The 27,654-nt window shown below is 45.6% G+C and overlaps 1 protein-coding gene across 3 annotated transcripts; it reads left to right on the top strand.

Annotated features, from left to right (window-relative positions):
* Window positions 1-651: 651 nt before the first annotated feature.
* On the top strand, window positions 652-27,654 carry MYB (MYB proto-oncogene, transcription factor; the record flags this gene model as incomplete). Of its 3 annotated transcripts, XM_084261729.1 has the most annotated exons (15): window positions 652-674; window positions 4,472-4,589; window positions 6,170-6,241; window positions 6,892-6,984; window positions 7,388-7,608; window positions 9,155-9,389; window positions 10,208-10,288; window positions 10,703-10,807; window positions 12,133-12,390; window positions 15,345-15,487; window positions 15,897-16,011; window positions 16,098-16,223; window positions 16,907-17,017; window positions 17,647-17,754; window positions 27,538-27,654. In XM_084261729.1, 15 exons carry the CDS (start codon window positions 652-654, stop codon window positions 27,652-27,654), a joined length of 1,926 nt encoding a protein of 641 aa, XP_084117855.1. The 3 variants fall into 3 exon arrangements, with proteins under 3 accessions (XP_084117855.1, XP_084117856.1, XP_084117857.1); XM_084261730.1 differs by lacking the exon at window positions 10,703-10,807; XM_084261731.1 differs by lacking the exons at window positions 10,208-10,288; window positions 10,703-10,807.

A 27,654-nucleotide genomic window follows, 5' to 3' on the forward strand; every position in this document is an offset into this window, starting at 1 on the left:
CCTCCCCCCGGCGGCGGGAAGCGCCTACGTGGCCCGGTGGTGGTCGCCAAGACCCCCCCCGGGGGTGACCGCGCCGCACCACGGCGGGACTTCACTTCCCCACCCGCCGTGCATGGGGAAGGGGGGGGGAAGGGGGAGTTGGTTGCCCCTCGACCCGACGGCTTCCTCAGTGACAGCCTCACGCCGCGGGGATAGGGGGCTGCGGTTGTGCCGTCGAGGGGCCGGCGGCGGGGGGCCGCGGCGCCGGAGCGGTGTATGTGAGGGGTCCCACCGTGGCAGGACGAGCCGGGCCTGGCCCGGGCAGGGCGGGGCGGGGCTGGGCAGGGCGGGAGAGCCCCGTCGGGCGCGCGGCCCCGGTCCGCCCGCTCCGCAACCCGCCGCCGCGGCACGGGCCCGCCGCGCGGCGCCAGGCGCCTGCGCACTGCAGGGGCGCCAGATTTGGCGGGAGGGGGAGTGTCCAAGGGCCCTTTGTTTGATGGCATCTCTGTTTACAGAGTTTACTCTTTAATCTCAACCTGTTTCCTCCTCCTCCTCCCGCGGCTCCTCGGCACTCCCGTGCGCGGCGGCGGAGCGCCTGAGCGCAGCCCGGCAGCAGGGCACGGCGGCGGGCGCGGGCTCCCCCGTCCTCCTCCCCCAGCGGCCGGTGCGAGGATGGCCCGGAGACCCCGGCACAGGTAACCCGCTGTCTGCGGGCGGGGGGCGGCCGGCTCCGCTCCGCTCCTGTCAGACGGGGCGCGGGTCGGGGGAGAGGGAAGGCGGCAAGTGGGAGAAGAGCTTCCCCGGCAGACGGGGCGGCGGGCGGCCGTGCAGCCCCCCGTCCTCTGCGCACCTGGGCTACTCTGATGGGAATCGCCGCCTCCTCCGGAGGCTCCAGGGGAGCGACAGCCCAGCGGGACGCACCGCAGAGCCGCCGCTGACGGGGCGCCCGGGCCCCGCGCCGCACGCCTGCCGGACGCGGTGGGGCCGCGGGCAACGGGGCTTGCTGCCCGCTTGGGCCAGCGCGGAACTGGGGCTCCGCGTCCCACAGCTGCAGGGCAGGACAATGTCGGGCTGGGTCGGCGGCGGCAGGTAGCGCGTCCCTTCTCATTCATTCATTCATTCCCAGCGGGGTGGGACGGCAGGTGGGCGGCGGGCGCGGGGACCGGGCTCGCTTCTTGGTCTTTCTTACATTTATTCTTACAGCGGCGACCCTTTTAGCACTCGGGAGCGCGGCTTTCCCCCGCGGAGCTAGTTGCCCCCTGCGGGGCTCGGCTTTTTCCCGCACACGCCGCTCGGCACATGCCGGAGAGCGGCAGCGCGGGCGGGCAGCTGCGGGGGGGCTGCGGGTCCGACGGGACGCTCGGCCGGAGCTGTCACCCGCTCCCGCCCGCCGCGCTCTTGGCCAGAGCGATCCCTTCCTCCCCGTGCCGCGCCAGGGGCAGGGGGCGGCGGCGCCCCGGGAGCGGTGGAAGGGACGGGACGGGACGGCGGCGCCGCGTGGCCGTGTCCGTGCCGCCGCTGCCGGGCGGGAGCACAGCGCGGGGTTGTTGTCTAATTAGCCGGGGACGGCGGGTCGGACACGTGGAGGCTCTTTTCTCTTTCTCTTTGCAGCCCGGCATCCTCCCCTCTTCCCCTCCCCTTCGGCTGGGCTGTGACAGAGGAGAAAGTGGCAGCCCTGCCTTTCCCTGCCCGGCTGCTTGGCCCCGTCCCGCGGGTTTGGGGAGCTGGGACGGGGGGGGTCTCTTTCTAAGGAAGAGGGGCTGGCGGTGCGAGAGGAGGCAGCGTCGGGCGAGCGTCGGGCCGTACTTTCAATGTCAGAACGGGGGTGTCGCTGGGTCTGGCGTTGAATCACCCGGCCCGTGTCTTCCGAAAGAGTGGGACAGCGGCCGCCTGCCTCGCGGGCGCCTCCCGCAGTGACGCGGCGCTCTGGCGTTGAATCACCCGGCCCGTGTCTTCCGAAAGAGTGGGACAGCGGCCGCCTGCCTCGCGGGCGCCTGCCGCAGTGACGCGGCGCTCCGCCGCCCGGGGCTCAGCCGGCAGCCGCCCCACGGCGGCGCGGGCAGCGCGCGCGGCGCGGGGCCGCCCGGCGGGCGCGGGCGCGGGATCCGCCGCGGGAACGGGATCTGTCCCGCGGGGCCGGTGCCCGAATTCCTTCAATCACGGTAGCAGCAGCGAGTCATTTCCTCTCCACCCCCTCCTTTTTTATTTCTTTTTTTTATTTATTTCTTTTTCTTTTTTTTCTTCTTATTTTTTTTCCCCAGCACGAGTGGGTTGCCCGGGCGAAACGCCCCGCGCTGCTGCCGGGGGAGTGCGGCGGGGGCGGGCGGGGGTCGCCGACCCTCTGCCGTGCCGCTTCACGGGAGGCTTCAGGGCTATAGGGCCGGAGGGGCAAAATAATAGAAAGTTTTAGGGCAGCGCTGAGAGCCCGGTTGGCGAAAGCAGCTACCGAGCGTCCCGAAATCCCAGGGCCCTTTTTCTCCTGCTGGAGGAGGCAGGTAATAACAGCGGGATCGGCTGAGTCCCGCGGTGCCAGCAAGGCCCCGGTTATTTAAATAAACCGGTTACATTACTGGCACCGCACTTAAACCACTTTAACCTGTTCGCCGCCGGTGTTGTGCTGCCGTGGCAGAGCGGCGTTTCTCTGCGGTGCCCAAAACACGCCGCTGCGCAGGAAGCGTCACCGATGGATGTGTACCTTGTGCTTTTACTATCTGCGAAAGTCATTTTCAAAATGATACTTGGAAATTGAGCCACAAAACTTCCTTTGGCATATGGGCAGTCGCACAGCTGTCTCTGCGTGTCACTTAGAAAAGTGAATCTACTCTGAGCGGCGGCTGGGGAAGGAGCCGCGTTGGTAGCAGCTGCAGCGGGAGAGCTTTGCTCAAGTGCCTGGCCCTGCTGCAAGCCTGGGAGGCTCCAGCCGGGAGCGAGGGGTGTGCGTTCACCTCGGTGTGCAGATTCGGAGCTTCAGTAGGTGCTTGCCCCACATGATTTCAGGTCGGGGAATAGGGAGCGAGAGAATAGTGGGGCCGGGCAGACAGCAGGACTGTGGGGGCTGGGGGAGAGTTAAGGGTGGCAGGATGGGCTGGGTGGGTGAGTCAGGGGCCACCCGGCAGAGGCTCGGGGAAGGCCACACACATCACGGCAGGCTGTGGAAAACTTCCTACGTGTAGCATAGTTCTCATGGCACGTGCCACAGGCCAGAAAACAGGGCTGAAGATGTAAGGTGTGATTAGGCCAGTGTATTTTGAAAGAATGTATGTTTAACAGCTTGCATTTGGAGATGTTTGCATCCTGACTACCAGTCTCTGTGCTTTGCTGCAGCTTAATTTAAAAAGTGATCTCCTGCACATAGGTTAATGGGATAAACAACGATAATATTGTTACAAAATAGCTTTATTTCAATGTCTTAGTCATACCTCAACATACCACAGCATACCATACCATTAGATATATCACAGTTTTTAGTCTCTTAGCATGACATTTTCTCCCTTCTAGCACTTGCGGTTGTCATGTCTGAGCTGAAGTGTCAGAACTGCTGCTCACATCTTAAAAGTTGGAAATAAAATACTACCCACCAGAAAGACAGCTCCTGTTGCAAAACACTATTTTCCAGTTGGAGTTAACTGGGTAGAGCAAGTGCTGTTTGTGAAAAGAGTAATAGAGTCCTTTTTACCCATAGATAGCCTCTGGGGAAATCCCTTAGTCATGAATTAGATGAGTAGCAGAGTGTTTCAAAAACAGTATGAGGTATTTAGAAACAGAGCAGAGGTAATAAAGTCCCAAGTTAGAGAAATGGAGAGTATAAAATGGGTTTGGTCATTCATTTGTTGGTTACAGGATATTAAATATCTTCGTCCTCATCCCTCGTCGGTCGAGACCCATGAATGGCAGGCGTATTTTATATCTTGATGCTACTACTCACTGGCCTTACTTAATTGCAGAAACTTTTGCCTTGCACATATAGGGTCCACAGCCATATTCCCAAACAAAGTTATTATTGGCTAGCTTTCTGCAGTTAGACACAGCCTGTTTTGTTTGGGAACGATATCTGCTCTATTAAACATACAAAAATGCTAATATATTTCAGAATGTGTGGCACGAGTTAAAGATTTTGAACATGCGCTTGTGTAATAGACACAGCCTCTAGTTCCCTTTATTGTCCCAAACATTGTATTTTAATTTGAAACCCTCATTGGTTGAAAGTTTGCCAAATGTGTAATTCACCACTGATCTAACAGTAAGAGCAGGTCTAAACATGCACGGTAATACGAAGGTTGCCAGCCCTTTGCTTGTATCTGTGGATACCAAAAACAGCAGAACCAGTTCAGAATACTAGAACAACAGAATGCAGAACAAAATCTTGTTGTGCAAGTTTTAAAACTTTTATCTGTGTAACCTTTGTGAGGATTGTAGTGGGGTTTTTGTGCTTTGTAATTAAGTAGCTCAAGTCCTCATGTTCCTCTCTGTCTCGTCGTGTTTCCTTCCGCAGTATATATAGCAGTGATGATGATGATGAAGATGTTGAGATGTATGATCACGATTATGACGGTCTGCTTCCTAAGACTGGAAAACGCCACTTAGGAAAAACCAGGTGGACCCGTGAAGAGGTAAATCCGAGTTCATTCGTCTCCTGCATGTAAAAAGATGGAAGGAGTATGGATCACATTCTTCTCCAAGTTCCTTATCTGCAAACTAATTTAAGTGACAGTGCGATGTATATGAATGAAGACAAAGTTCTTGAACCTTTAGCTACATTCAGTGTTTCATTCAACTTGCAGGGTCATTCTTCTCTTTCAAATAAATTGTATAAGCACCATTTTTTTTCATGTCCACCACAGTCTACACTACAGGTGTGTGATTCTCCGTGTAATCCCTGTTGGAGAAACAGATTAAAAGTCACCTGCAGCAATGCTTGATTGTTACTGCTGCCTCTTTTTGTTTGAAAACGGTTGCTATGTGAGAACTGACGTGTGTTTAGTGTCCCACAGCAGCAAACAACTGTGGCAGAAACTGCTGCAGACCTTTTGTGCCATTTGAAATTTGTACTTTAATTGCGGTGTTATGATTCTGAGTGGAAATAAATTAAAAGCTGGAAGAAAGAAATCCAGCAGTACGAAATTTGAGCATACAAGATGTCTTTTGGTTTTGAAGGTCAGAATGTGTTTAGTCATGGTACCTTTGTGCTGACTTTCCGGGTGGATTGTGGTATCAAACTCCTATGCCAGGTGGATATCCTGTGGCCATTTAACTGGTTTGAGTTTATTGTGAAATACATTAATACAGTTCTTATGTTTTGCCTTTCTTCTCTCTAGCAATGTATATTGATATATAAACAGTGGCAGGTCACCTCTTGCAAGCATTTTTTGTTTCTTTTAAATCATAGTCTGCTCTGACAGAGGAGGATGTGGATGGGAGGATGGGATGGCTGTGGAGCCCAGTGGCCACTTTGCTGTCAGATGAGCTGGGAGTGTACTGGGAGGCACTAATCAGGGAAGGGGAGGGTTGCTCCCCTCCTCTTATCTCTTGGGGCAGTTCTCTTACACTTCTTGTCTTACACTATCTCAGTATTTCCCAGTGCATGAGATTGGTTTCTTTTGTCTTTAGGGTCTACATTTCTGGCCTTATCATTAAAAATACTGGGCCAAATTTCTTCTACTGTGAGTATGCAAAACTTCCTCACGGTGGTCAGGAGCAAAATGGAGCCAGTAGTTTTAGTGTGCTTTCATTGTACACAGATAGGCAATGAGCAAATTACCGGAGTTCCTATTACTTAAAAGACATATAAAGCTTAAGGCTGTGATTTTCAGAGGCCCCCAAACAGCTGGGTGCCTGAGTGTTAAGGAGTGGCATTGTTGTTCCGATGCCTGGCATTTAAACCTCCATGCCTTCCTGTAAATCCAGTAGGAGAATAACAGTTACATTGCTGTGAGCAGCAAAAGGGGAATGTGTGGTGCATGTCAAAGAACAGCGCAGAAGAAGTCAGGCTTTCTCCTGCAGCACAGTGGAGAACTGTTGAAATCCACAGGAGCAGAAAAAATATTTAGGCAGTTAAAAACATGAGAAGACTACAGAACACCTGCACTTAGACTCAGGATGTACAAATAGATGCATAAAAAGCTAGAATGGAATGTGTTTAATTTGTAAGAGATTGCGATATTAATTCTGTCTTGCTTTTGTAATGATTCAGGATGAGAAACTGAAGAAGCTTGTGGAGCAGAATGGCACAGAAGACTGGAAAGTCATTGCCAATTTCCTTCCTGTACGTGGATATTAGTTTCTGTTTCTAGTTTTAATGACAACTCTTTATCAGAGGTTTCCAAGTAAGAGTAAAGGGAGTGGTTGCTTTATAGTTACAGTTTTGCAGGAGATATAAAACCTCCGTGGATGGAGACCTCAGAAATTTATTTAGAATACTGTGAAAACCCTTACCTTAATTTTCCTTTCATTACTCAGAAAGGGTGGGAACAAATCAAGCAAGCAACAGTGGGGGCTGGAGGGGGTTTGCACAGTAAATGGTTGATGTGACACTGAAACAAAATGTCTCAGCACAGAGAAAAAAACACCTCTGATGAATTCTAAGAGTGGTTTAGCAGCTAATTGTTTTGTGAACACTTCGGCTGTTGTAGAAATACTGCATGTGAAAACATGACTGCTATTGTGCCAGATGGTGACAACTCCATTTGTGTAGTTTTGGTGATACGTCACTGCAGGAACGAAGGGAGTATCATCTAGTTCACTGAGCAAAGTGATAGTCGAGCACCTTCTCAGACCTAGTCCATTGCTCCATATTGTTTAGTGGTCACAGCTGAAATAGGTCAGAAACAAGTGTGCCTAGATAAGAGCTTTGTCACTCTACATTCATTTTTGTCTAAAGAATGATCTGCTTTGCATATTTTTACATTTTACTAGAATCGAACAGATGTTCAGTGCCAGCACCGATGGCAGAAGGTACTAAACCCAGAACTTATCAAAGGTCCATGGACTAAAGAGGAGGATCAACGGGTAATCAGTTTTCCTTTCCGTCTGATTAATGCCTTGCTAGAGGATTTCATGTGTTGTGGCAAAACTCCTACAGACTTAGGTGGTCTCAACACTAATATGCCCAGAGGAGAGTTTGATGATGTGGTTTCAGTGCTTAGTAGTTGTGTCAATTTCAACACAAATGAATTAATGTTCCTTTACAGCACTGTAACGTAGAAACGCAGTCTAAAAATGTCTTGACTATTACCAGATTTTTCCTTTTGGGTAAAAGTGTTAAGTGGGAAGTGGGGAACCTTAATTGTCTGTTAGTTTTACCATGGTGATTTTGAGAAATGTCATTGAAAATATTGCTCCACCACAGAAAAATGTCATTGATTCATTATGCATCGTTAAATACAGGCAGTTTTTATGTCCTTCTTTGAAGGTAATAGAACTCGTGCAGAAATACGGTCCAAAGCGCTGGTCTGTCATTGCTAAGCATTTGAAGGGAAGGATTGGAAAACAGTGCAGGGAGAGGTGGCACAACCATTTGAATCCAGAAGTGAAGAAAACCTCCTGGACAGAAGAGGAAGATAGAATTATTTACCAGGCACACAAGAGGCTGGGAAACAGATGGGCAGAAATTGCAAAGTTGCTGCCTGGACGGTAATGACATATACCTTTAGCTCTTGAATAGGAAACAAGGAAAAAGCTGCAGGTCTGAGCAGCCTGTTTCAGTTGCTTCAGGCTGCACATAATAAATCAAAAAAATTTGGAATCAGAACCTGGAAAGCCAGTGACATTGGTGTACGTTTTTCTCAGTGGGGAACTGCGCTGTTTGGTCAGTACATGGAACATTATGCTATTTTTACATGCTTTTAATGTTTGCCATAGGTAAAAAACCCTCAGTAACTACAGCAAGACCATAACAGTTTCCTAAATGTCTGTGCAATTGTGCTTGCACTAACTGTCAAAATTCACATTGGTTTAACAGTGAAGGATCAGATCAGGCTCTGCAAGTGGAGCATAATTTACATTCAGCTAAGGGTATACCTTCAAGGTGAAATCCAGTTTGTTTATTTGAAATTATTTTAGAAAAGTCTGCTTCAACATTTGTAATTGCTTCTGAATCATACAGATATTTTTAACCTGATAAAAGTCCATGTATGAAGCAGGAGTAATCAACTTCCTCAAACTCTGATCCTGGAAATATTTGTCTGAAAGCTTATGCTCAGCTTGCATCTAATTTCAGAGACTTGGTGTCTTACTCACTCTGTAGTAAAACTGACTCAACATAAAAGGTAGTGAAGCAAATAATGTAAGCAAGGGAGAGGTTTCCCTTCCCATTTTCATTCCTGCTGTTTGGTGAAACAACTTCGAGATCTAAATATAATGCCTAAGCCCATAATGTCCTTTTAAGTGGGCATTCCCTAGGCTGCTTTCACCTTCTAGAAGAAAACAGGAAAGGAATTACCCCTTGGAAAGTTTGGTTTTTTGGTAGCTTCCACACATCACAGATCCTGCTTTCAACAATACCGTGTGGTGGTGATGTTTTTGCAAACAGAGGAGCTGTTCCTGAGAGTACTCCTAAACTCTCACAGACTTAGAAAAGTTTGCTTTTTTTGAGTCATGCATGTGAGAATTTGAATCTCAATTTTCTCCAGCTAAGAAAAAAATGCCAACAGCTTTGTTTACTGAATTTGTGTGTACAGCAAGATGTTGTCATTGGCTAGATGGCCAGCTGGAAAGTCACTTGGAAGTTAGTCTCTTCACAGCTGTTCTCCACAGTTTTTCCTTCCAGCGGTGAGATAAAATAAAACTCCAGTGCACTATTAAGGTATAGCAAGATGTGTTGGCAGTCCTTTAGAGTAGCCTCAAAGGGGCATTAGCCTTCACTGTCACCTCACCTCATGGGAATGAGGTGAAGCTGAAGTTGCTAATTTTGTAGTTTGAGAACCTAAGGGTTAGAGATTCCTTCAAAAAGGGCGCAGCCCACCATAGCCTGATTTTTACTTTTTCCCCCCTACCTTCTATGTTGTTCATCTTTCCTAAGATGGGAGTAGTATTTGTAAAGGTAGGGGCAGGAGGAAGGTCAGAGAACAGCTCGAGGTTTAAACAGAAATGCCAACAGCAATTTCCTGCCCATTAATCACAGTCTGAATTGGAAACGTGGCTTTTTAAAACTCCTCAAAAGCTCGTGTTTCTGTTGCAGAACTGATAATGCCATCAAGAACCACTGGAATTCCACTATGCGCCGAAAGGTTGAGCAGGAGGGCTACCTGCAGGATTCCTCCAAAGCCTGTCACTCCTCAGCAGCCGCCGGCTTTCAGAAGAGCAACCACTTGATGGCCTTTGCTCACAACCCACCTTCTGCACAGCTGCCAGTAGCCGGCCAGCCCCCGCTGAGCAGTGACTACCCCTACTACCACATCTCTGAGCCGCAAAATGTAAGCGCCTGAAAATGTGTGTGTGGGGGGGGGGGCTTCTTTTTTTGTTGTTGTTTTGCCATGTGTGATTTCAGGAAGCACAAAGGGTTTTCTCCCAGTCTCAGTGGACTGTGTGTTTGATGTCAGGCAAGGACTGCTTTAACTTCGACATCATTCACTCCTGAAAACGCACACATTTCCGATCAGTTGCCAGCATTCAGCTGGTGGAACTGGGTTTGGCATTTTAAACATTCTGTAAGCAGGGAACGTGTTTCCAGTACTATGTATTATAGTGGTGAATATATTACACTTGCTGAAAATCAGTTGAATCTGGGTAATTCTGTGTTCTGTGGCAAAGTCTTCCACGTTCCCTTCAGTAATATTCTGTTGGTGGGCTGCCTGTCGGAACCAAGTAAACAACTATTGTTTTTAATCTGATTCTTTTTCTATTAGTGATTAATATTGAAACAAGCTGCTGCTTCAAGACAGTTGCATTGTAGAGTTTAGAATATAATAAATTGCATCTTTTGCATTTTCACTTCAACTTAGAAAAATCTGACAAATGCATCTGTAAATTATTAATCTTTTCTTATACAGGAAGGGTAGATATTTCATATATGTATTTTCTTTCTTCCTCTGTAATGCCCACTGTCATATTCCTAAAAAAAACCCAAAACTGTTTACTTTTCTTGTAAACAATGGGGTTTTTGCTATTTCATCTCCACAGATTACAAATATTAAGTACCTAAAACCAAAGTATGTTTAACACAGAAATCACAATGCAGGCAGGTAATGCAATAGAAATAATAACTTTCAGTGTCTTTTCCTTTTTGGCCTAGGTCCCTGGTCAGATCCCATATCCAGTAGCACTGCATGTAAATATTGTCAATGTTCCTCAGCCAGCTGCTGCAGCTATTCAGGTAGATAACTTGAACATCATTTCAAGAGTCAATTTGTTAAATGTTTGCTAAGTCAAAATGCAGGCATTAAGGGAACACTTTAATATCTTAACATATCTTAACATATCTTAAAGTGTGGCGGAGAGAGAAAATGGGGAAGGTGGGGGAGTTCTAACCTGGCTAATAATTGCATCTTCTGAAGTGGATTTAAAACACGGTAGTTGACATCTGGTGTGATGGCTTTCGCTTTCTCCATTTCAAATGTCTGTACTGAAATTCAGCAGGGACTTTGGTAGTGGAAAACACAATTGACGTTCGTTTCATCTTTGAGTCTAATTTGGCTGTTATAACCACAGGACGGCAAGCCATAAGCATTTTAGTTGCTACATCCTATCAGACCTTTATCTTTTCTTTTCCCTTAACTCTTAATTTCAGAGACACTATAATGATGAAGACCCTGAGAAAGAAAAACGAATAAAGGAATTAGAGTTGCTACTAATGTCGACTGAGAATGAACTGAAAGGGCAGCAGGCATTACCAGTAAGATTGTCACTGTGTGCTTGGATGGAGGGATAGCAGCATTACCCCAGTGCTTGTCTTTTTAACTTTTTACTCCCCCTCTGCTTTTGATACTAATTAAGGCTCTATATTTCCGTTTTAAAAGGATGAAACATAGCACATAAATTATCTGTATTTGCTCTGTAAATTCTTTTATTGGGAAAAAAAAGGAAAGCCAAAAGCACCGTACAATTTGCAGGTATTTTACTTTGCAAAATTGGAGCAGGGCTGGGCTCTAAAACGTAATGTAATATTGGAAGCATGATGATTATAGCAAAATGAAAAACCCCACAGATCTTAAACTGATGGGATCTGCATTTCTGAAAGTGTGCAATGGTTCATGTGATGAAAATGTAGTGCCTGTACATTAGATTTTTTTTCTTCTCTGTTGTTTTCTTTCCTTCAGCTGTGTTTTATACACTTTGTAAGCTTCAGACTTGGTGCATGTTTGACAGTTTGTTTTACTTCTCCAAATATGTTAGATTCTTCATAACTGCATGTGTGGAGCAAATGCTGGCTATTACTGAACTCTCACTCTTCGTTGTATTGGATGTTAATGTGTGAAAACCCTTACGTAATTACTTAACACCATCACCAAAGCCAAGAACCCCCAAATCGTTTTTGAAGATAGGTGATAGCCAGCAGATTCTTTTTTTTTTGGGTAATATTTAAATTATTAGTAAAACAACTGCATGCATGATACGTTAGTTTGGCCACTTTTTAACTTTAGTTAATGTTTTGCAATTTCTTCTGTTGCATGATCACACTGGAAAGAAACTTCTGTTAATTTGTTCTTCTGCTTTCCTAACCACGTTGATTTGACAGCCTCTTCATTGCATTGGTGTAAGCTGTAGCACTAGACAGGGATAGAAGAAGAAAAGGAGATAAGGAAACAAAGCAACTCTAACTCTTAAACCCTTTAGCCTTCTACAGTGCTGAGCGCTCAGTAGGGAAATCCTGCCATTTCTTGCTTCTTACAGAAAATGACTTGCAGACACTTTTTTAGCTTGTGGAGTATCACAGTATGAGTTGATTATGTGTTAGTAACGATATATGCTCATAATCCTGGAAGTAAATTGTGAGGTAACTTTGGGATAACAAATACAATGCCGATATTACTTAAAACGAGATCTTGCACTGATGAAAGGAAACATCTTGACAATTGTTTCATAGGCATAAGCTTTTAGATGATGATGCAACTACTTTTATCTTTCCTCCAGTGGCATCTGACACCTTGTGCAATTTCATTGCTAAGTTCCTTCTGCCTTTTTTCTCCCCCCCCCTTTTTTTTTTTCTCCTTCCTTTAGACACAGAACCACACATCAAACTACCCCGGCTGGCACAGCACCACGATTGCTGATAGTACGAGGACCAGTGGTGACAATGCACCTGTTTCCTGTTTGGGGGAACATCACCACTGCACTCCATCTCCACCGGTGGATCACGGTTGCTTACCTGAGGAAAGTGCATCCCCTGCACGGTGCATGATTGTTCACCAGAGCAACATCCTGGACAATGTTAAGAATATCTTAGAATTTGCAGAAACACTCCAGTTAATAGACTCCGTAAGTAGACCTGCCGCTTCAGGTGGATTCGTGTGTTGTCAAAGAGTAAGGGGAGAGGAACTGGGAGAGTCCTAAATGCGGTTTGTTTTTTTCTGAGTAACTTCTAAGTGCTAAAAGGTCTGAAGCATAGTTTCTGACATAACAAAACGTGGCTGCTCATAAATGAAGCCCTCCATTGTGGATGTGTACGCTTTTTGTGGGTGTCTCCCTTTCCTGCTACATCTTGGTATGGGAGTGTGTCTGGTAGCAAACTGCTCAATAGGAGCTTGAAACGATCTCTTGGTATTACTTAAAATAAAGTCAGAGCCACCGTGAAAGATTTGAAGCAATGAAATTATATTTCTATTTGAAGGGACATGTGCCGTAGGTTTACCTGTGGCTGCTCACATACCTGCATACTGTTCTGAAAGTTTTTGTTGTAGCTTCAGTAGCTGCTTCTCAGAAGTTTAAGGAGCTTGCCCTGGCATATGTGAAGAACTGGAAACATGCATTTCAAGTGCTACATAGCTGACTGACATTGGCATGGGCCTTTTCTCATTGTGGTCTCTGGGATACTACATGTAACAGAAGTGGTACATTGAAATACATTTGTTGGAGGCATCCTCCTTCAGCAGCAGAGGTGTCTCCTTCACTCAGCATCATGCCCCATTCAGCATGTCCAGAGCAGGCATGCAGCTGAGGAGGATACCAGTCTTAGATTAGAGTCCAAGGCACATGTTTTTTTGGTAGCGAAAGGCACGTTCTTCATATCAAGGAAAAAACCTCGTGCATGTAGACAGTAACAACATCATTTCATGCATTGTTTCTTTAGGGACTCAGTTGCCAACAACACTGCTAGGGTATTAGACAGCTTGGTGTGGTCAAGGTATATACTGAAAACACAAATAAGCATTCGCAGTGTTACTACTCAAATAAACGGGTTCAAACTGAATTGAAGTGGGAAAGACTTGGTTGTTGTTGGTTATGGGCATATCCTAGTGCTGTATTTTCATGAGGTGGCACTATACACTGTCTTATAGTTCGTGCCTCCCACGTTGTTTCAGGATCCTTCATCATGGGGTGATCTCAGCAGTTTTGAATTCTTTGAAGACACAGACACTTCGGCTAGCAAAGCTCCCTCAGGCAGAGTCACGCAGCTTCAGCAAAGAGGGGCCAGTGCTTGTAGACCTCAAGGACACCCCATCACAAACCTGAGCAAAATCATTTCGAGTCAGGGCTCTCCTGGCTCACCAAAGTCCTTATCTGCCTCACAGGGCAGCACGGCTCCATGGGTCCTTCTTCGCAAAAGGAGAGGGCACTCCAGCCCCTTAGCCAGTGGCCACGGTAGCACCTTGGTCCTAGCTGACGTCAGCAGCTCAACTCCTCCTAAGTGCTCCCCTGTCAAAAGCCTGCCCTTCTCTCCCTCGCAGGTAGATCAAGACTTCTGCACAGATGTTACTAATTCTCAAAAGTCACCCCAGCCTTAACAATTTAGAAACTAATCCTTTGGAACAAATGACTAATTACCGTTGCACTTGTTGATTTCATTCCGCGTTTGAATCTTCTCACTGCTCTTTGTCTTCACTGCTGAGTTTAGATCACTGGCAAGCTAACTGTTGATTCTCTTCTTTTAAATTAATCTGTGGGCCTTGGGTTTGTTTGGGTTTTTTTAAATTTTGGATATACGATTTGGAGATACGATCACTTGCTTTGCTCTTGCTCTTAACTCCTTCAGCTACTAGAGTTTAACACTTCTGATCATTTGTAATACTTTCCATATCTGTCCACTTACAGTATGATTCATTGACCTAGAAAACCCCAAATTGCATTTAAATAGCATTCAGGTTGTGAGACAAACTGACAAGAACCAGAAAATTCAAATCGGGCTTGCTGTCCTCAAACCGGGCCATGTGGAGTGGAATGGCATAGGAATGAGGAGGAAAACGGCCTGTTATGACGGCCTGGCATGTGTTTCCAAATTCCTGTTGGTGGTTGCTTTGTTTCACAGCTGTAGCACTATTTAAAAGTGTTTTGGTTTTTTTTTTTTCTTTGTTTGCCTGTTTGTGTTGGTTTTGTCTTGGTTTGGCTTCAGTCGTTGAAGTCAGAGGAAGACTGTTTCATGAAGGATAGCAAAAGATTGCGTGCAATGATCGCCCACTCTATCTCCAGTTACCATAAATCATTTATCCAGTATCCATATTTTCTTACATGCCATATTTTTCCAAAGTGTATTTTAATACAATGCAAAGTTGAGGCTAGAAGGTAACAAGGTGAATCGGTGTCAGAATAAAGGATACCGCTTCACTTGCAGATTTGTAGACACTAGAAATGGAAACAATATTTTAGGTTACTAAGTAGAACTCATGCAAAAGCAATTTTCTCCAAACTAATACTGCTGCCTCCTTTTTGGTCAGCTGTTTCTGTTCCAAAACACTCCACACACCCATCACAGGTGGCAGTTTTCATTTTATGCTGTTGAAAATGGAGCACTTTGTTTTGAGAGAGATGATGGGAAATTTATTTTCCTCTCATAAACACTTTGTTTACTGCCATAAAAGTGCCTAGATTCCCCATATAAATCTTTGTGGAATTTAGCACCATTTCCTCTGAGTTTATTTCTGAAACATCCCTCACTCATTTTCAACCAGCTGAGCACTCTTAATTAAAATTTATTTGCAGCAAATCCAAATCGGGCTTTTAAGATTTGGCTCTTAAAGTGGTGGAGAGTGTTAATAACGGAGTGTCAGTCTCTTTATAACTTCCCTCTCAAAATGTTTTTTTGGGCTTCCTGAGTGCTCCTGCCACGCTGTTGAATATTGTTTTACCTTGTAGTCAGGCACCCCACATACACCTGCCTGCATCCGAGGGTCAGGGGAGTCACTTATGTCAATGAGAAGGAAATAATCTGTTTTGTTGAGAAGCCAACCTTCTAATCTGGATGTTCCTGTGTTGATTTTTCCTTTCTCTACCTGCAGTTCTTAAACACCCCACCCAATCATGAAAACCTGAACCTGGACAACCCTGCGCTATCTTCCACACCGGTGTGTGGCCATAAGATGGCTGTTGCCACACCATTCCACAGGGACCAGACTTTTAAGGCTCAGAAGGAAAATCATGTGTAAGTCTGTTCCCACGTTGTCTTGTCAAATTCACAAGGGTTCATTTCTTCAGGTTTGCACCCAGCCAAAGCCCCCGGTGACTCTGTGCTTCCTGCAGAGTTACTTGCTAACATATTCAGATTTTTGTTAGTCTGCAGTAAAATCTCCTGTACGGCTCTGTAGCTGCAGAGGTAGGATATTACTGCAGAACAATCACCCGTATGGACTCACCAGTTTTTGTGAATAAAGCCATTCCAATGTATGACAGTTGAATAGACATTCTGCCAGAAGAGCAAAATGGATTACAGGATTGCTGGAAAATGTTTGTCTCGAGTCTTGCAGCAGCCACTGGCCGTATGCGTGTATTTTTGTAAAGAGGTAATATTTCCAAGCATGTTCCTTTTAAAGTTTTTCTCCCTCTTTTTAAAGTTTCAGAACTCCAGCAATCAAGAGGTCGATATTAGAGAGCTCTCCAAGAACACCCACTCCATTCAAAAACGCACTTGCCGCTCAGGAAATCAAATATGGTCCTTTGAAGATGCTGGTAAGAAGGAAACAATGATAAAAGTTGCTTTGATATTAGTGCAGAGGGATGTTCTGGGACTTGGATATAACGTTTCTTCCTTTCAGCCTCAAACTCCGACTCATCTTGTAGAAGATCTGCAGGACGTTATCAAGCAGGAGTCGGAGGAATCTGCAATAGTGGCTGGGCTACATGAAAGTGGACCCCCTTTGCTGAAGAAAATCAAACAAGAGGTAAATCTTGAACTTACCTGAGGCAATTTAATTCATCCCTCTTTGCTGAGAAACTTAGACCAATACCTTTTCTGTTAAATAGCTGTGTCTGTTTTTCTTTCATGTGAGCCCCAAGATCTTAGTGTCGGTTCTATATAGTATACTAGCCATGCCTAATTCATCTCCCATTGATTTCCATAGAAGCCTTTCTGCTGTTTTCAGCAGGGGTTTGCTTGGGCCGTTCTAATGCAGTTTTCGTTTGAAACTTAAAAAGAAAAAAAATTAGACGGGAATTTGGATTGAATCCTTCTAATATTGGGGAAAACTATAGAAGAACCCCACAGGGACCAAGCTCCATGGAGTGACTTAGAAACCTGAACATTTGAGGACATTGCATTATATTACTTTGTCACTAAAGTTCTAAAAATACATATATGCTCAATCCTTTCTAGGGGATTAAACTCCTGAATACTGACAGAGTGCTGAGTGCAAATATTCAAAGTTTTGTTGGGTGGGGATTTTTTTGAGAACGTTGAACTTCTTTTTTTTTCTGCAAAAAGCAAGGGTCCTGTAAAAGACAGTACTGTAGACGTGCATTATGCATGGCTGCAAAGGGTATTTATTCAGTTTGTTAAGCAACTGTCAGATAAATCTCCTGGTCAGATGAGTACTGGTTTTTACCATGGTGCTTTTCCTGCTTTTAGGTGGAGTCTCCAACAGATAAAGCTGGAAATTTTTTTTGCTCGAATCACTGGGAAGAAGAAAACTTAAACACTCAGCTCTTTACACATGCACCTGCTATGGAAGATGCATCAGTAAGTGCAAGTTCTCACACCACCAAATGACTTTTCTATTGTACATCCCTGTTTTGTTCTTAAATGCAAGAGAAAAAACCATTTTGTCTGACCTCCCTCATAAGTAGGCGTTATTCATTATTTCTTTACTGTTTTCCTGTATTAAGCATAAGAAGAAAAAGCTCACTCTTTAACTGTATCACTGCAATGCCTGTAGAAGGTAGCAGAAGTTGCAGTCATTGTGCAGCCCATGATCTTTGTGTTGAGCTTGCACTTGGAGGATGCTTGCACCTGGGTATGGAAATGACTTGGTCACAGAGTTAAAACTGGTAAAAGAAAGAGAGAATCTCTTCTGTTTTGTGCAAAGGAGACCTTGCATGAGCATGGTTCCCTTTGCTTCACCAGTACTATTCAGTGTTACTCATGTTCTTGCACTTGAGAGTTTCACTGGATGAAAACCCTTTGCATGTGACAACGCCCCTCCAAAGCCATGACCCAGGGACCTGAGGCTGAGGTCTGCTCCCATGCTGAACACCCAGTCTGTGACTGTGCCCAGTGTTGCACCCTCTCCAATCAGGCTGGCTTTGCTTTTAACACATTTTAATTCAGGTCTTGAGTGACTGAATTTTTTTTTTTCTTTTCCTATTAAGAACCTTCTTACCAGCTCCGCTTTAAAGATGCCTGCGTCAGAAGGGGATGGTGGTTTTCACAAAACATTTGCAGTACCTAGGAACAGGCCAATAGCTAGTCCACTGCAGGTAAAAATTCTTTGATAAAAATATATATCAATATTGCTTTCACACAGACTGATTCTAAGTTTTGGATGTGGAAGAATGAAATGTTCGGATGAGGGGGATTGAGGATCTCACTTTACTTGTGGAGCTTGAGGACGCAGTGGCCACAGTTGTGCCAAGAAGCTAAACAGGGTGCGGCTGCCATCTCCCTGGCAGTGTTCAAGGCCAGACTGGATGGGGCTTTGGGCAACCTGGTCTGGTGGAGGGTGTCCCTGCCTGTGGCAGGGGGGTTGGTCCCTTCCATCCCAAATCAGTCTGTGACTCTAAAAGCCCAATACATGGGGCATAGTAACCCAGTGTTAAGTTGGAAGGATCGAGCATTAACATGGGCCAGAGGCTTTTTCCTGTAGACTTCTTGGAGGTGTCTCTTGCTGTTTTGGAGAGCAGAATGGTGTGGTGGTGGTGGCGGCCAGAACTCGTCACTGGCCTCAGGGCAAGAGGAGAGACTTTGGTACTGCCTGGCTGGCCAGTGGAGATGCAGCCAGTGTTGCCCATCCAGCTAGGCAGCAGGATGGCCTTTCCCTGAGCATAGGCTAGTGTCACACCAGAAACATGGTTGTAAATGGTGCTTGTAAATCGTAATGTAAAAGGGACCTCCTAATGCTTACGGCCAGTTGTACCTCTTGAGATCTCTGAACTGAACTGAATGTGCAACTGTTTTAATGTAAGCCAGATGTAAGGCTGGGTTTCACACAGTTATGCTTTTTCCAAGTGTTAACAAACACACGTTTGCTGTGCTTTAAAATATTTGGATACCTATTACACAGGGCCTGATCCTGTTAAAGCCCATCAAAGTCTTTAACAGCTTCTTTGTCAACTCTTGTGGACAGAAGTCATTCAGAGAGTGAAATGTGGTGTTGATAGTGATCAATTATCTTTCCACCACAGTCTGTATTTTTGAGGTAGATGGATAAGTGACACAGGCATATTGAGGGAAAGTGTAGTATTCCCTAGGGTGAGTCACTGTCAGAAAGGAAATACAACTCCACAGTTCTTCACTTTCAGACAGTCCACATGGCTAATCCTTTCTTTCCTCCCTCTTTCCAGAACCTGCATTAGGGGTTATTTACAGTAGGGAGGAATGAACAAAACCTGGTTTTGATTAAATGTCTCTAGCCTGGCGTTATAAAGCAAAATATTAAAATTACACACATGTCCCTGTTTGGCACAGTTTGCCATGGGATAGGTTCGTATTTTGCCTTGAATAATCAACTGATGAAGAGAAGGTACTGCGTCTCCCTTCTGCATGCGGGTATCCATAGGGACCAAAGACTCACTCTCCCTATTGCTTATTTGTTCTTTTCTCATGTCTTTTTGTCTGTCTTAGCTGCACTGTGGTAGGCAGCTAAGAGGATGGTTTGAAGATCCACTTCCCCTAGGTTAGGCCAGTGATTTAGGGACCGAAATGAGACCATCTCATAACAGAGTTGCTCAGGGCTCCAGTTTTGCAAGGTCACTGGAGCTCCCCAGCTGGGGCATGGGAGGAGGCTGTGGGTGCCCATGTGCTCAGCCCTGATGCCTTGCCAGGCTACATCCCCCAACCAAATCCCGGGCTCCTCCATAGGTTTAGGGCAAAATTTTCAGGTATCTAAACAGACCACGTTGTGGGTTGTCCGGTTAGGAGTAGCTGCCTGCACTCTTGACTAATAAAAACAAAGCATCCAAATTGCCTGTAAAATAAGATCTTTTGATCTTTGGCATAACACTGTTATGTTTCCTGCTATCTAAAAATAATTTCTTTACAAGGTGCTGTAAATGAAAGGGCTTGTTTAACCTTCTCTCCTCACTCAATGCTGATTTCATTCAGGAAGTTTATGTGAGTCAATTTGTGGCCAGTTCTGAATCCCATTCCCTGGTCAGGAAAAGCCTTTCATTTTGCATGCTAGAAGTCAGGTATTCTCATTGTTTTGATAAAGAGGACTGTTCCTTAAGTAGGAACTGAGTTAAAAATTATGTCCCAACTCATCTGAGCGGTTAAAACATTCCAAACTGAAAGAAAAACCAGTTGAAAAAAGCTCCCAAATGAACGTTTAGTATCCAGCTTCCTGGTGAACTGGCATGAAGGTAAAATTACTCTCTCTGCCAATGAACAGTGTTTCAGCAGAAACATAATCCTAAACGAAGAACGAGGCAAGGGGGTTGTGCAGCAGTGGCACAATTAGCTTCCTCAGAATGAAACACAGACGTTTTAAACCAGTGAGGTCCTGTCTGCCAATTGCTGCGCTCTCTGATTTGGCCTTTGTGTCACGGTTAAAAGGGAGGATCTGCTTCATTCCTGGTAATGCTGCTTGGCTTCATGTCGCAGGGGAATGGGGCCCCGCACAGCTCAGGAAGGACACGCGGTCTGGCTCTGTTTCACAGCACAAACTGCTGCTGCTCCGCCCGAATGCGTCTTCCCCTCTGTCCTGGTGGAGCCTGATGGTTGTGATGAGGACACAGTGTGTCTGAAGGGTGCAAAGCAATTGAAAATACTAGCATTTGTGCTTCATTTTGACTGCTGGTGTTTTGTACGTAACCAGTCTTTAGTGTGTTCTTCTGCTTTGTAGTTTGTAATTTGTAATGTGTTGTATTGCCCCCCCAGACGCATACACACACACGGGTGCACACGTGGACACTGCACTGCGTCCACTGAGTGCATGCAGGTAGACATGAAACATCAGGGAACGCATCTGGTTGAAATTTAATTGTGTCTGCATATGTTTACATTGCTGCTGTTAATATTTTGGGCCTGATCCAACTGTTCTTACTTGGCAAATTCTCACTGACTTCAGTCCAAGTAAGAATTACAGTGCTCTCTGCACCTTGGGATGTGTGCATGGAGAGGGAAGGGACAGAAAAAGAGAGCACTCAAGTTTTTTTCTCAGTATGCTTTTAATATGCTTGGCTCTTAAAATTCCATTATCTTTTCAAATTTGAACTGAGGTAGGAGGGAGGTGACACGATTACTAGCGTGCAGTATTTTTTACTGCTTTAATAATTTGCACTGTATTTACATAAAGAAAAATATATTTGGCTAGCAGTAGGCTCATCAAAGTGCCCGACTACTTATTGTTTGGTTGTTAAGTTCCAAAGAAGGCAATGGGTAACAAATGCTCAAAGCAATCTCTTAAGCAATTTTTTTTTACTGCATTCTGGACACACGAATGATCATATACTCAGCTTAGTAAAGAATAGTTGGTGACCGTATCAGATTGCATGATATGATTCACCATCACTCAGGAGGAACAGCATGTTGCGTCATTTGGCATGTGAGGTCAGGTAGCTGCACATAACTGCACTGGGAACATGAGGTTATCAGAGTTGCACCAGAGCAGTGGGAGAAAGAGTCCCCTTAGATCTGAGAAGAGTTTGGCCTTCATCCTCATCAGATCCCCTGGTTAACTCTCCATAAAAGGTTGGATGTCAAGGAATCTGCAAGTAGGATCTTTCTGGTTCAGATGGCTTTTTTATTCCATGTGCAGATCCCCCAGTTGTGCATCGGGGTATTCTCTTCCTGGCAGGAATAAGAGATGTCTCGCCAAACCCAGCTGGGGTGGAACTATGCTCTGTTGTGTGGATCCCAAATACTTCTGCTTTATATTAGTGGAGTTAGTTACACCCTGTACTTTTGCATCCTATACTTTTATCACTCAGAAAATACCTGGTTTCACTGTAGGGAGATTTTGGTCTCACTAGGAACTTTTCAAGGGTTAAGATTTTGGGATAACCTATGAAGCCCTTATTGAGGCAGGCAGCTGATTTACTTGAATAATGCCTCCTAAGAAGTTATGTAAAAATTGTTTCTGGACATTCCTGGGCAAAAGTTATGTTTTATTTCACATTAAGTTCCATAACCAATCAAACAAGTGGTGGTACCTAATACAAACTACCCTAACATAGACATTTGAACAGATGGAAAAGTAGGCTAAATCATAGACCATCCACCTAACCCTGCAGGCTATCAAAAGAGACCATGAAATGGAAGCTTTTAAGAAAATAGTGCTGCTTTGATATCTTCTTCCCCCAGTAACAAAGGAAACAACACAAGGTAGAAGCCCTGCACGCTAAAGAGAATGTTCTTCAACCCCTAGCTCCTGTCACTTTCCATTTTTTAACCACAGACTGACACGTTTCAACTCGAATTTCCTGACTTTCAGCGGTTTGTGTAACCATTTTCTTTAAAGACTAAGTTTAAGGGATTTTAAAACCGTTGGTTAACCTTTCACGAGTGTGAGCTGTCATTAGGCTTAATTTTCTCTGTTTAAAAAGTGGAATGTGGAATTTCACTTGCAGCTGGTTGTCAGACAAAGCCTATAGGTGAGGCAGCACGCTCTCTGACAGCGGCAGCATTTCTCTGGTTTTCCTCTGTGGGTTTTTTTGAGGCAAGAAGATGCCAAACTCTGATATTCTTCTTTTAGTCAAGGGAGAGGAGGAAGCATGCCATGTTCAAGTCCCAGGAGGTTTAAGAATTGTACAGCAAGGAAAGGTGGCCCTGTGGGTTTCCCTCACTTGTGTTGTCCCTTCTCTCCCCAGCAGCTGATGTGTACAGGAGTGGTGCTTGGCACAGGTGAGGGAAGCAAAAGGAGGTTGGAAGATACAAGTCAGCCACCCCATGTTTTCCTCCCAGGGCAGCAGAATTTAGGTTGCAAACACAGCAGGAGTTACAACTGCCCCAAGCAGGATAGTCTGTCAGAAGGAAGAAAAGCACAGCTTGATTGTCAGCCATTTGCAGCAATGTACTGTGATTCTCAAATAAAAAAAAACCCAAACAAACAAACTTAACAACCAAACTAGAAAGGGACTGAACATCCTAATGTGGGCTGCAGGTTCTTAGCCCATTTCTGTATCTCCCCCATTAATCTTACTTGGAAAGCTGGTACATCTCACACAGAACTGGTGAGGGGTTCAGGGTTAAGCTCTTGAAAGTACCACCAAGTAGCGCCTTCTAGCTCTGGTATCAGGCTTATAATAAAAGCTGACAAGTTGGACCATCTTACTCTCTCAAGCTTAGCAAGCTGTATTTCTGAGTAACTGGGGAAGACCCAGAGTTTAGGAGAAGGGTGTCCCATGCCCCAGAGGAGAACTAGCAACACGAATGTAAACTGTGCTCTGTCTTAGCAAGTGAAGTAGAAATAACTTACGGTCACTTGAGTTTTTCCTTAATCTTTATTGTCTGGTCTTGACCAGAAGAAGGGTGTCTCTTGGTTCTGTGCCCTTACAGAAGAGAAAGCCATGCTATTCTACATGTTATGCATCGTATTCTGCCAGGAAATCTGTTTTCTTGATGCTGCTGACTGTTGCACTTTTGCAGAAGGAGTACTGCAAGCTGTCTGTTCAGGGGCATGTTCTGTGAATTGCCCATCCCATGAAATCTAAGGGAAAACTGTCAAGAAATCCAGCTTTTTGCAGTAGAGAAACATGATAACATACCTTCTAGAAGTGTGAGCCTTTAGAATATTTTAAATGTTTTGGCCTTTTTTGTTTGTTTGCTTTAAATGCCAGCACTACTTGAATGAAACGCCTGTAACACCAGGAGCTTTGCTGGCCTTGCTGAAGATACCTGCCAGTGTAGTGGAGATTTAAAATCTGTCTTCTGGCACGGTTCTTTACCCAAAGATTTTTACTACAGATCATCAGTCTGGGAGCTCAGGACTGCAGGACTGCAGCAGCCTTTGGTGTTTGGCACCCGCTCCCAACACACAGGGTGCTGTAGCACAGGAGCTTTCTTAAAGCCATGCAGGTAGCACACATGAAGGCAGTCCAGGCTCTGCGTGCAGAAGGACTAGTTCTGTTAGAAAAGCACCTTTCCACAGTCTTTTCTCAAGATGGTCCAATTTTTTATTTAAAGTGCTTTAACTGGATATGCCAGTTACAGTTTTGACAGTTTGCTTACAGTTCACATCTGCCTGAGGGCAGTTGAAGGCACAGGATAAGTGAGGTAGTTCTGCTGCCAGAAGGATGTGCTGGTAGAATTAGTGAGGCTAAAAAAAAAAAAAAGAAAAAGAAGATGACCCAGGGAGAATGACATAGCTGGAATCATACCACGGGTCTGTAATTTTATCCTGTGGGAACGCATAGTAGTACCTTCCTCTCCATCCCACTCCTTGTTTTAAATTAGAGAAAGCTACTGTGTGTAGGAGAGAAAATACAGCTGGAAGTACTGACTGAAAAGGCTTAAATTCTTTTAATTGACAGCAAAGCTAAGAGTAGTCTCCTACTTTTTGAGGCAATAATAAAAAAAAAAGGCATGAATAGTACTGCGGAAATCCCTCTTTCCCCACTGGCTAGGGATTTAGGTGCCAAAACAAATGCCTCATTTTCAGATGGCGGAATTTAAGTAGGATGAACCCAGTTAATCAATGAAAACATGCCCATCAATTTCGGTGGGGTTTGGGTCAGGCTTCTAGTTACAAAGCTGTTGTGTCTGCACTCATTGATTTGCAGAGTTGGACCTTGAAATGTGGTGGGGGAGATGCAGCGAGCATTCTGCGTAAAGGAGTGGCATGACTTGGGTTTTTGTGCTGTTTTCCTGCTGCCTCCAGCTTTCTGCCCACGTCTCTTCTGAAACATTCGCTAAGCGCCGCTTTCCTGTAACAGAGCCCTGTCGATACTCTCTGCGGTGCTGGCCTGGAAGGAGGCGTTGTGCTTTCCCTTCTTACCAGGTGCTCCCAGAGCTGTGCATGCCCAGAGCCAGCAAGGCGCTCTGCCCGAGCCGTGGGACCCAGCACTCCCTGCCAAGGAGGGAAGTAAAACTTCTCGAGTCAGGATGACTTTCACACGTGCCTCCGGCACGGCGCTGCAGGGCTGGCAAGGCAAAGGCATTGTGCTTTGTTTTGTGTTGGCTGCCGAGAGCCCAGGCTTCAGACAGAAAATGTTTATTAAAAATACACACTTTAAATGTTATCTGAGTTCCCCAGGATAGAATTGAAAGCTGGCTTAGTAAATAGACTGCTTCTGAAAATACAACTGCTTTGGGTTGAATTCTCCTCTCTTTACTAGAGCAGAGCTCTCACCACCCTCGGTGAGACTGCAAAGGTAGTGTCTTTGTATAAAGTTGTCCTAAGAGGCAAAAAATAGTGTAGTGCATTTCCAGGAAAATAATACAAGGGTCAAACTCTGTGGGGAGATTCTCCCACACTGTCTCTGCGGTAAAACTTGAGTTCAAGTCTTCTTCAAGCAGACTCAAGTCAGGCATTGAAGCTGATCCTCCTGCCCTGGCTGTGGCTGCTGCCCAGTGCTGCCCTGGGGCAGCTGAGCCGGGAGGGAGGGCAGAGGGTTACTGCCTGCCTGCCTGCGCAGCTTCTGCTGCGATGACATCAGGTTAAACGAAGACCAGGCTTTCAGTGGAATGAGTGACATGTAGCAGCCTGCTGAGATGTTGGAGATACCAGGATACAGATTTATTATTTTTTCTTTTCTAAGCAAATGGCTGTTAATACAAAGAGCTCAGTGTAGGTACTAACAATTAAGTCTAATTTATGAAATCGGGACACTACTTGCCTGAAGTTACTTCTATTTTTCAAAGATTGACATACTGTGACGGATGGACTTTTCCTCACATGTTTTCAGTTACGAAAGGGACTGCTGATCCCACTTTTCTAGACCAGTGCATTTGAGCTTTGGGAGATAATGTTTGGACACATATTTTTATCCATTGAAATGATGGATATTCTGGAACCACCGCATGCTTTTGAAGTGTACAGACCAAATCTGACTTCTAAATTAATCCGATGGCATCGTACCAGGCATTCATTTGCTCCCTGATGCAAATACCTCTCAAATAACAGGGTAAAATATTCACAGGTGCCTGAGTCCCACTTAGGATCAACAGGAGGCTGCAGGTTCCCAGCTGATGTAGCTGCATTTGAAAAAGTCACCCTGGAAGCTGTTGAACTAAAACATAAAAGAAGCTGTGGCATGTCGCATGCATGTCTGCGGCATGCAGAAACTATGTCACACCTGCTTTTTGGCTGTGGCACATGCCCTAGGCTGAGCCACAGCACAAGGTACATAGCCATGCAGGTTGAATCACTCTAGAAAAGAGGTGTAGGGCATGTTTGTTCCCTTCACAGATGCGGCTTTCCCACAAAACACTGTAGTAACTTTAAGGTTTGAGGCCTGACCTGGTTCTCCTTCACACGGGGAACTCCCACAAAAGTTCAGCAGGAGTTTTGCCAGCAAAAAGGCAGCAGAAGCAGAGACATTTGGAACTCGTCTATGGAAAAGAGAAAGGGGTGTCTAGGGAAAACCAGCAGAAGTTTACAGAGCACTAAAATACTTGCCCTCATCTTGGCCACACTGCTTACTTAGACATTAGTTTTGTCCCTTTTAGACTAAGCCCTCCGAGGCAGGGAACTGCCGTACCTGTGCTTGTACCAGTGCCCTGATTAGGGCATGTTATGAGAAATCATCTGCATTTCATATGTTGTCCAGCCTTTTACTAGCCCTACATCTCAGAAAACACTGATTACAGTCAGAAGAACATTCTCTGAACCTTTAGGCCAGACAATAATTTAAGGATCCTCTTGCACAGTCAGCAACTAGGAGGAGCAGCAAGGAGACCTGTGGGCATACCAGGTCTGTTCTGCTCTCAGCAGTTTGCGGCCCACTAAATTATGCTTCACCCAGTGTCCTAGATGTTGGGAAGGCCTTGGCCATCTCATTGAGCTTTGTAGATCTTGAACTGCAAAAAGATCCTTGTTGAAAGCGGAGGAAAATAGAAAAGGGTTTCTCCTGGTTTGTCTTCATTGGTGTATCTTGGGCATAAACCTCAATCTTCAGCAGTACTGGGATTCCCTTGCTGGCAGGCAGCTTTCTGTTCAGCATGGACACATGCGTTTTTGGAACGCAGGGTATCTGTGCAACAAGCTCCATTTAATAATAGAGGTTTTATTCAGGCCTTAGTAAATACCTTGAGATGGAAAAGCAGATGCACTGAGTAACTGAAAGAGTTTGATAGAAAAAAACGTGTGTGTAAATGTGTGTGTACTGGTACATTCCAGGACCTTTGTAATTTCATTACTGTTTATAGCTCAAGGCAACGAGAAACATCTTGCATGTACAGTGAGCAAATAAATACAGTGCGCACAGCCCTCTGCAGATATGTTTATCTCACTTCAGCATTATACTAAATGGTGTCTGTAACCTCCATAAATACCACAAGAAGTGCAGTGGCTTACGCGATAATTAAAATGCTGTTTCTGCTGAGAGGCGTCCGTCCCTCCTCCTCCTTTGCCGGAGGGGCTCTGCTGGCAGGCACGTGCTGGGGACGGCAGGGGCAGAGCGGCCTTACTGCTGGAATGGAGGCTTGGCGGGAACTTGTGTGCAGCCATGGCGCCGACCACGGTAACTGTGGGCTTCAGCCCACCTGTGCCCTGTGGACTGTTCAGTTGGCCAACAAGAAAATTCCCTTTTCAGGCCTTTCACAGAAAGGAAGGATTAAAGGCAAGGCAATGGATGTGGCCTCATAGAGAAGACAGTGTTTGAGAAGAGGAGTGGGTGTGTTGGGTCCAGGCTCTTGTGGTGTGCCCCTCTCCAGGTTGTCTGGCCTTCCCTTCTTTCTGGCCGCTGTACTGAAAAGCAGGGTCGGGGATTTTTTTGTTTGTTTGCTTTTTAAATGTTGGTATTTCGGTTTCTCTGGAGATGAGATGACATCCCACCGCGTGCTCACGCAACATGTAATCGCAGGTGGGCCTGGCTTTGGCTGGGGCTACAAAATATAAATCTCGTGATGTTCACCCCAGATCTCTATGCCTGGTTCTAATTTAGCATCTGAACAACGCCTGGGAGTCAGCGTCCTGTGGGAAGATCGAGGATCAGATGGCCCTGACGGATCAGGCGCGCAAGTACATGGCCGCCTTGCCCACCCGGACTCTGGTGATGTGA

Source organism: Gallinula chloropus (genome assembly GCF_964237585.1).
Source record: "Gallinula chloropus genome assembly, chromosome: 3".
Taxonomy (NCBI): Eukaryota; Metazoa; Chordata; class Aves; order Gruiformes; family Rallidae; genus Gallinula; species Gallinula chloropus.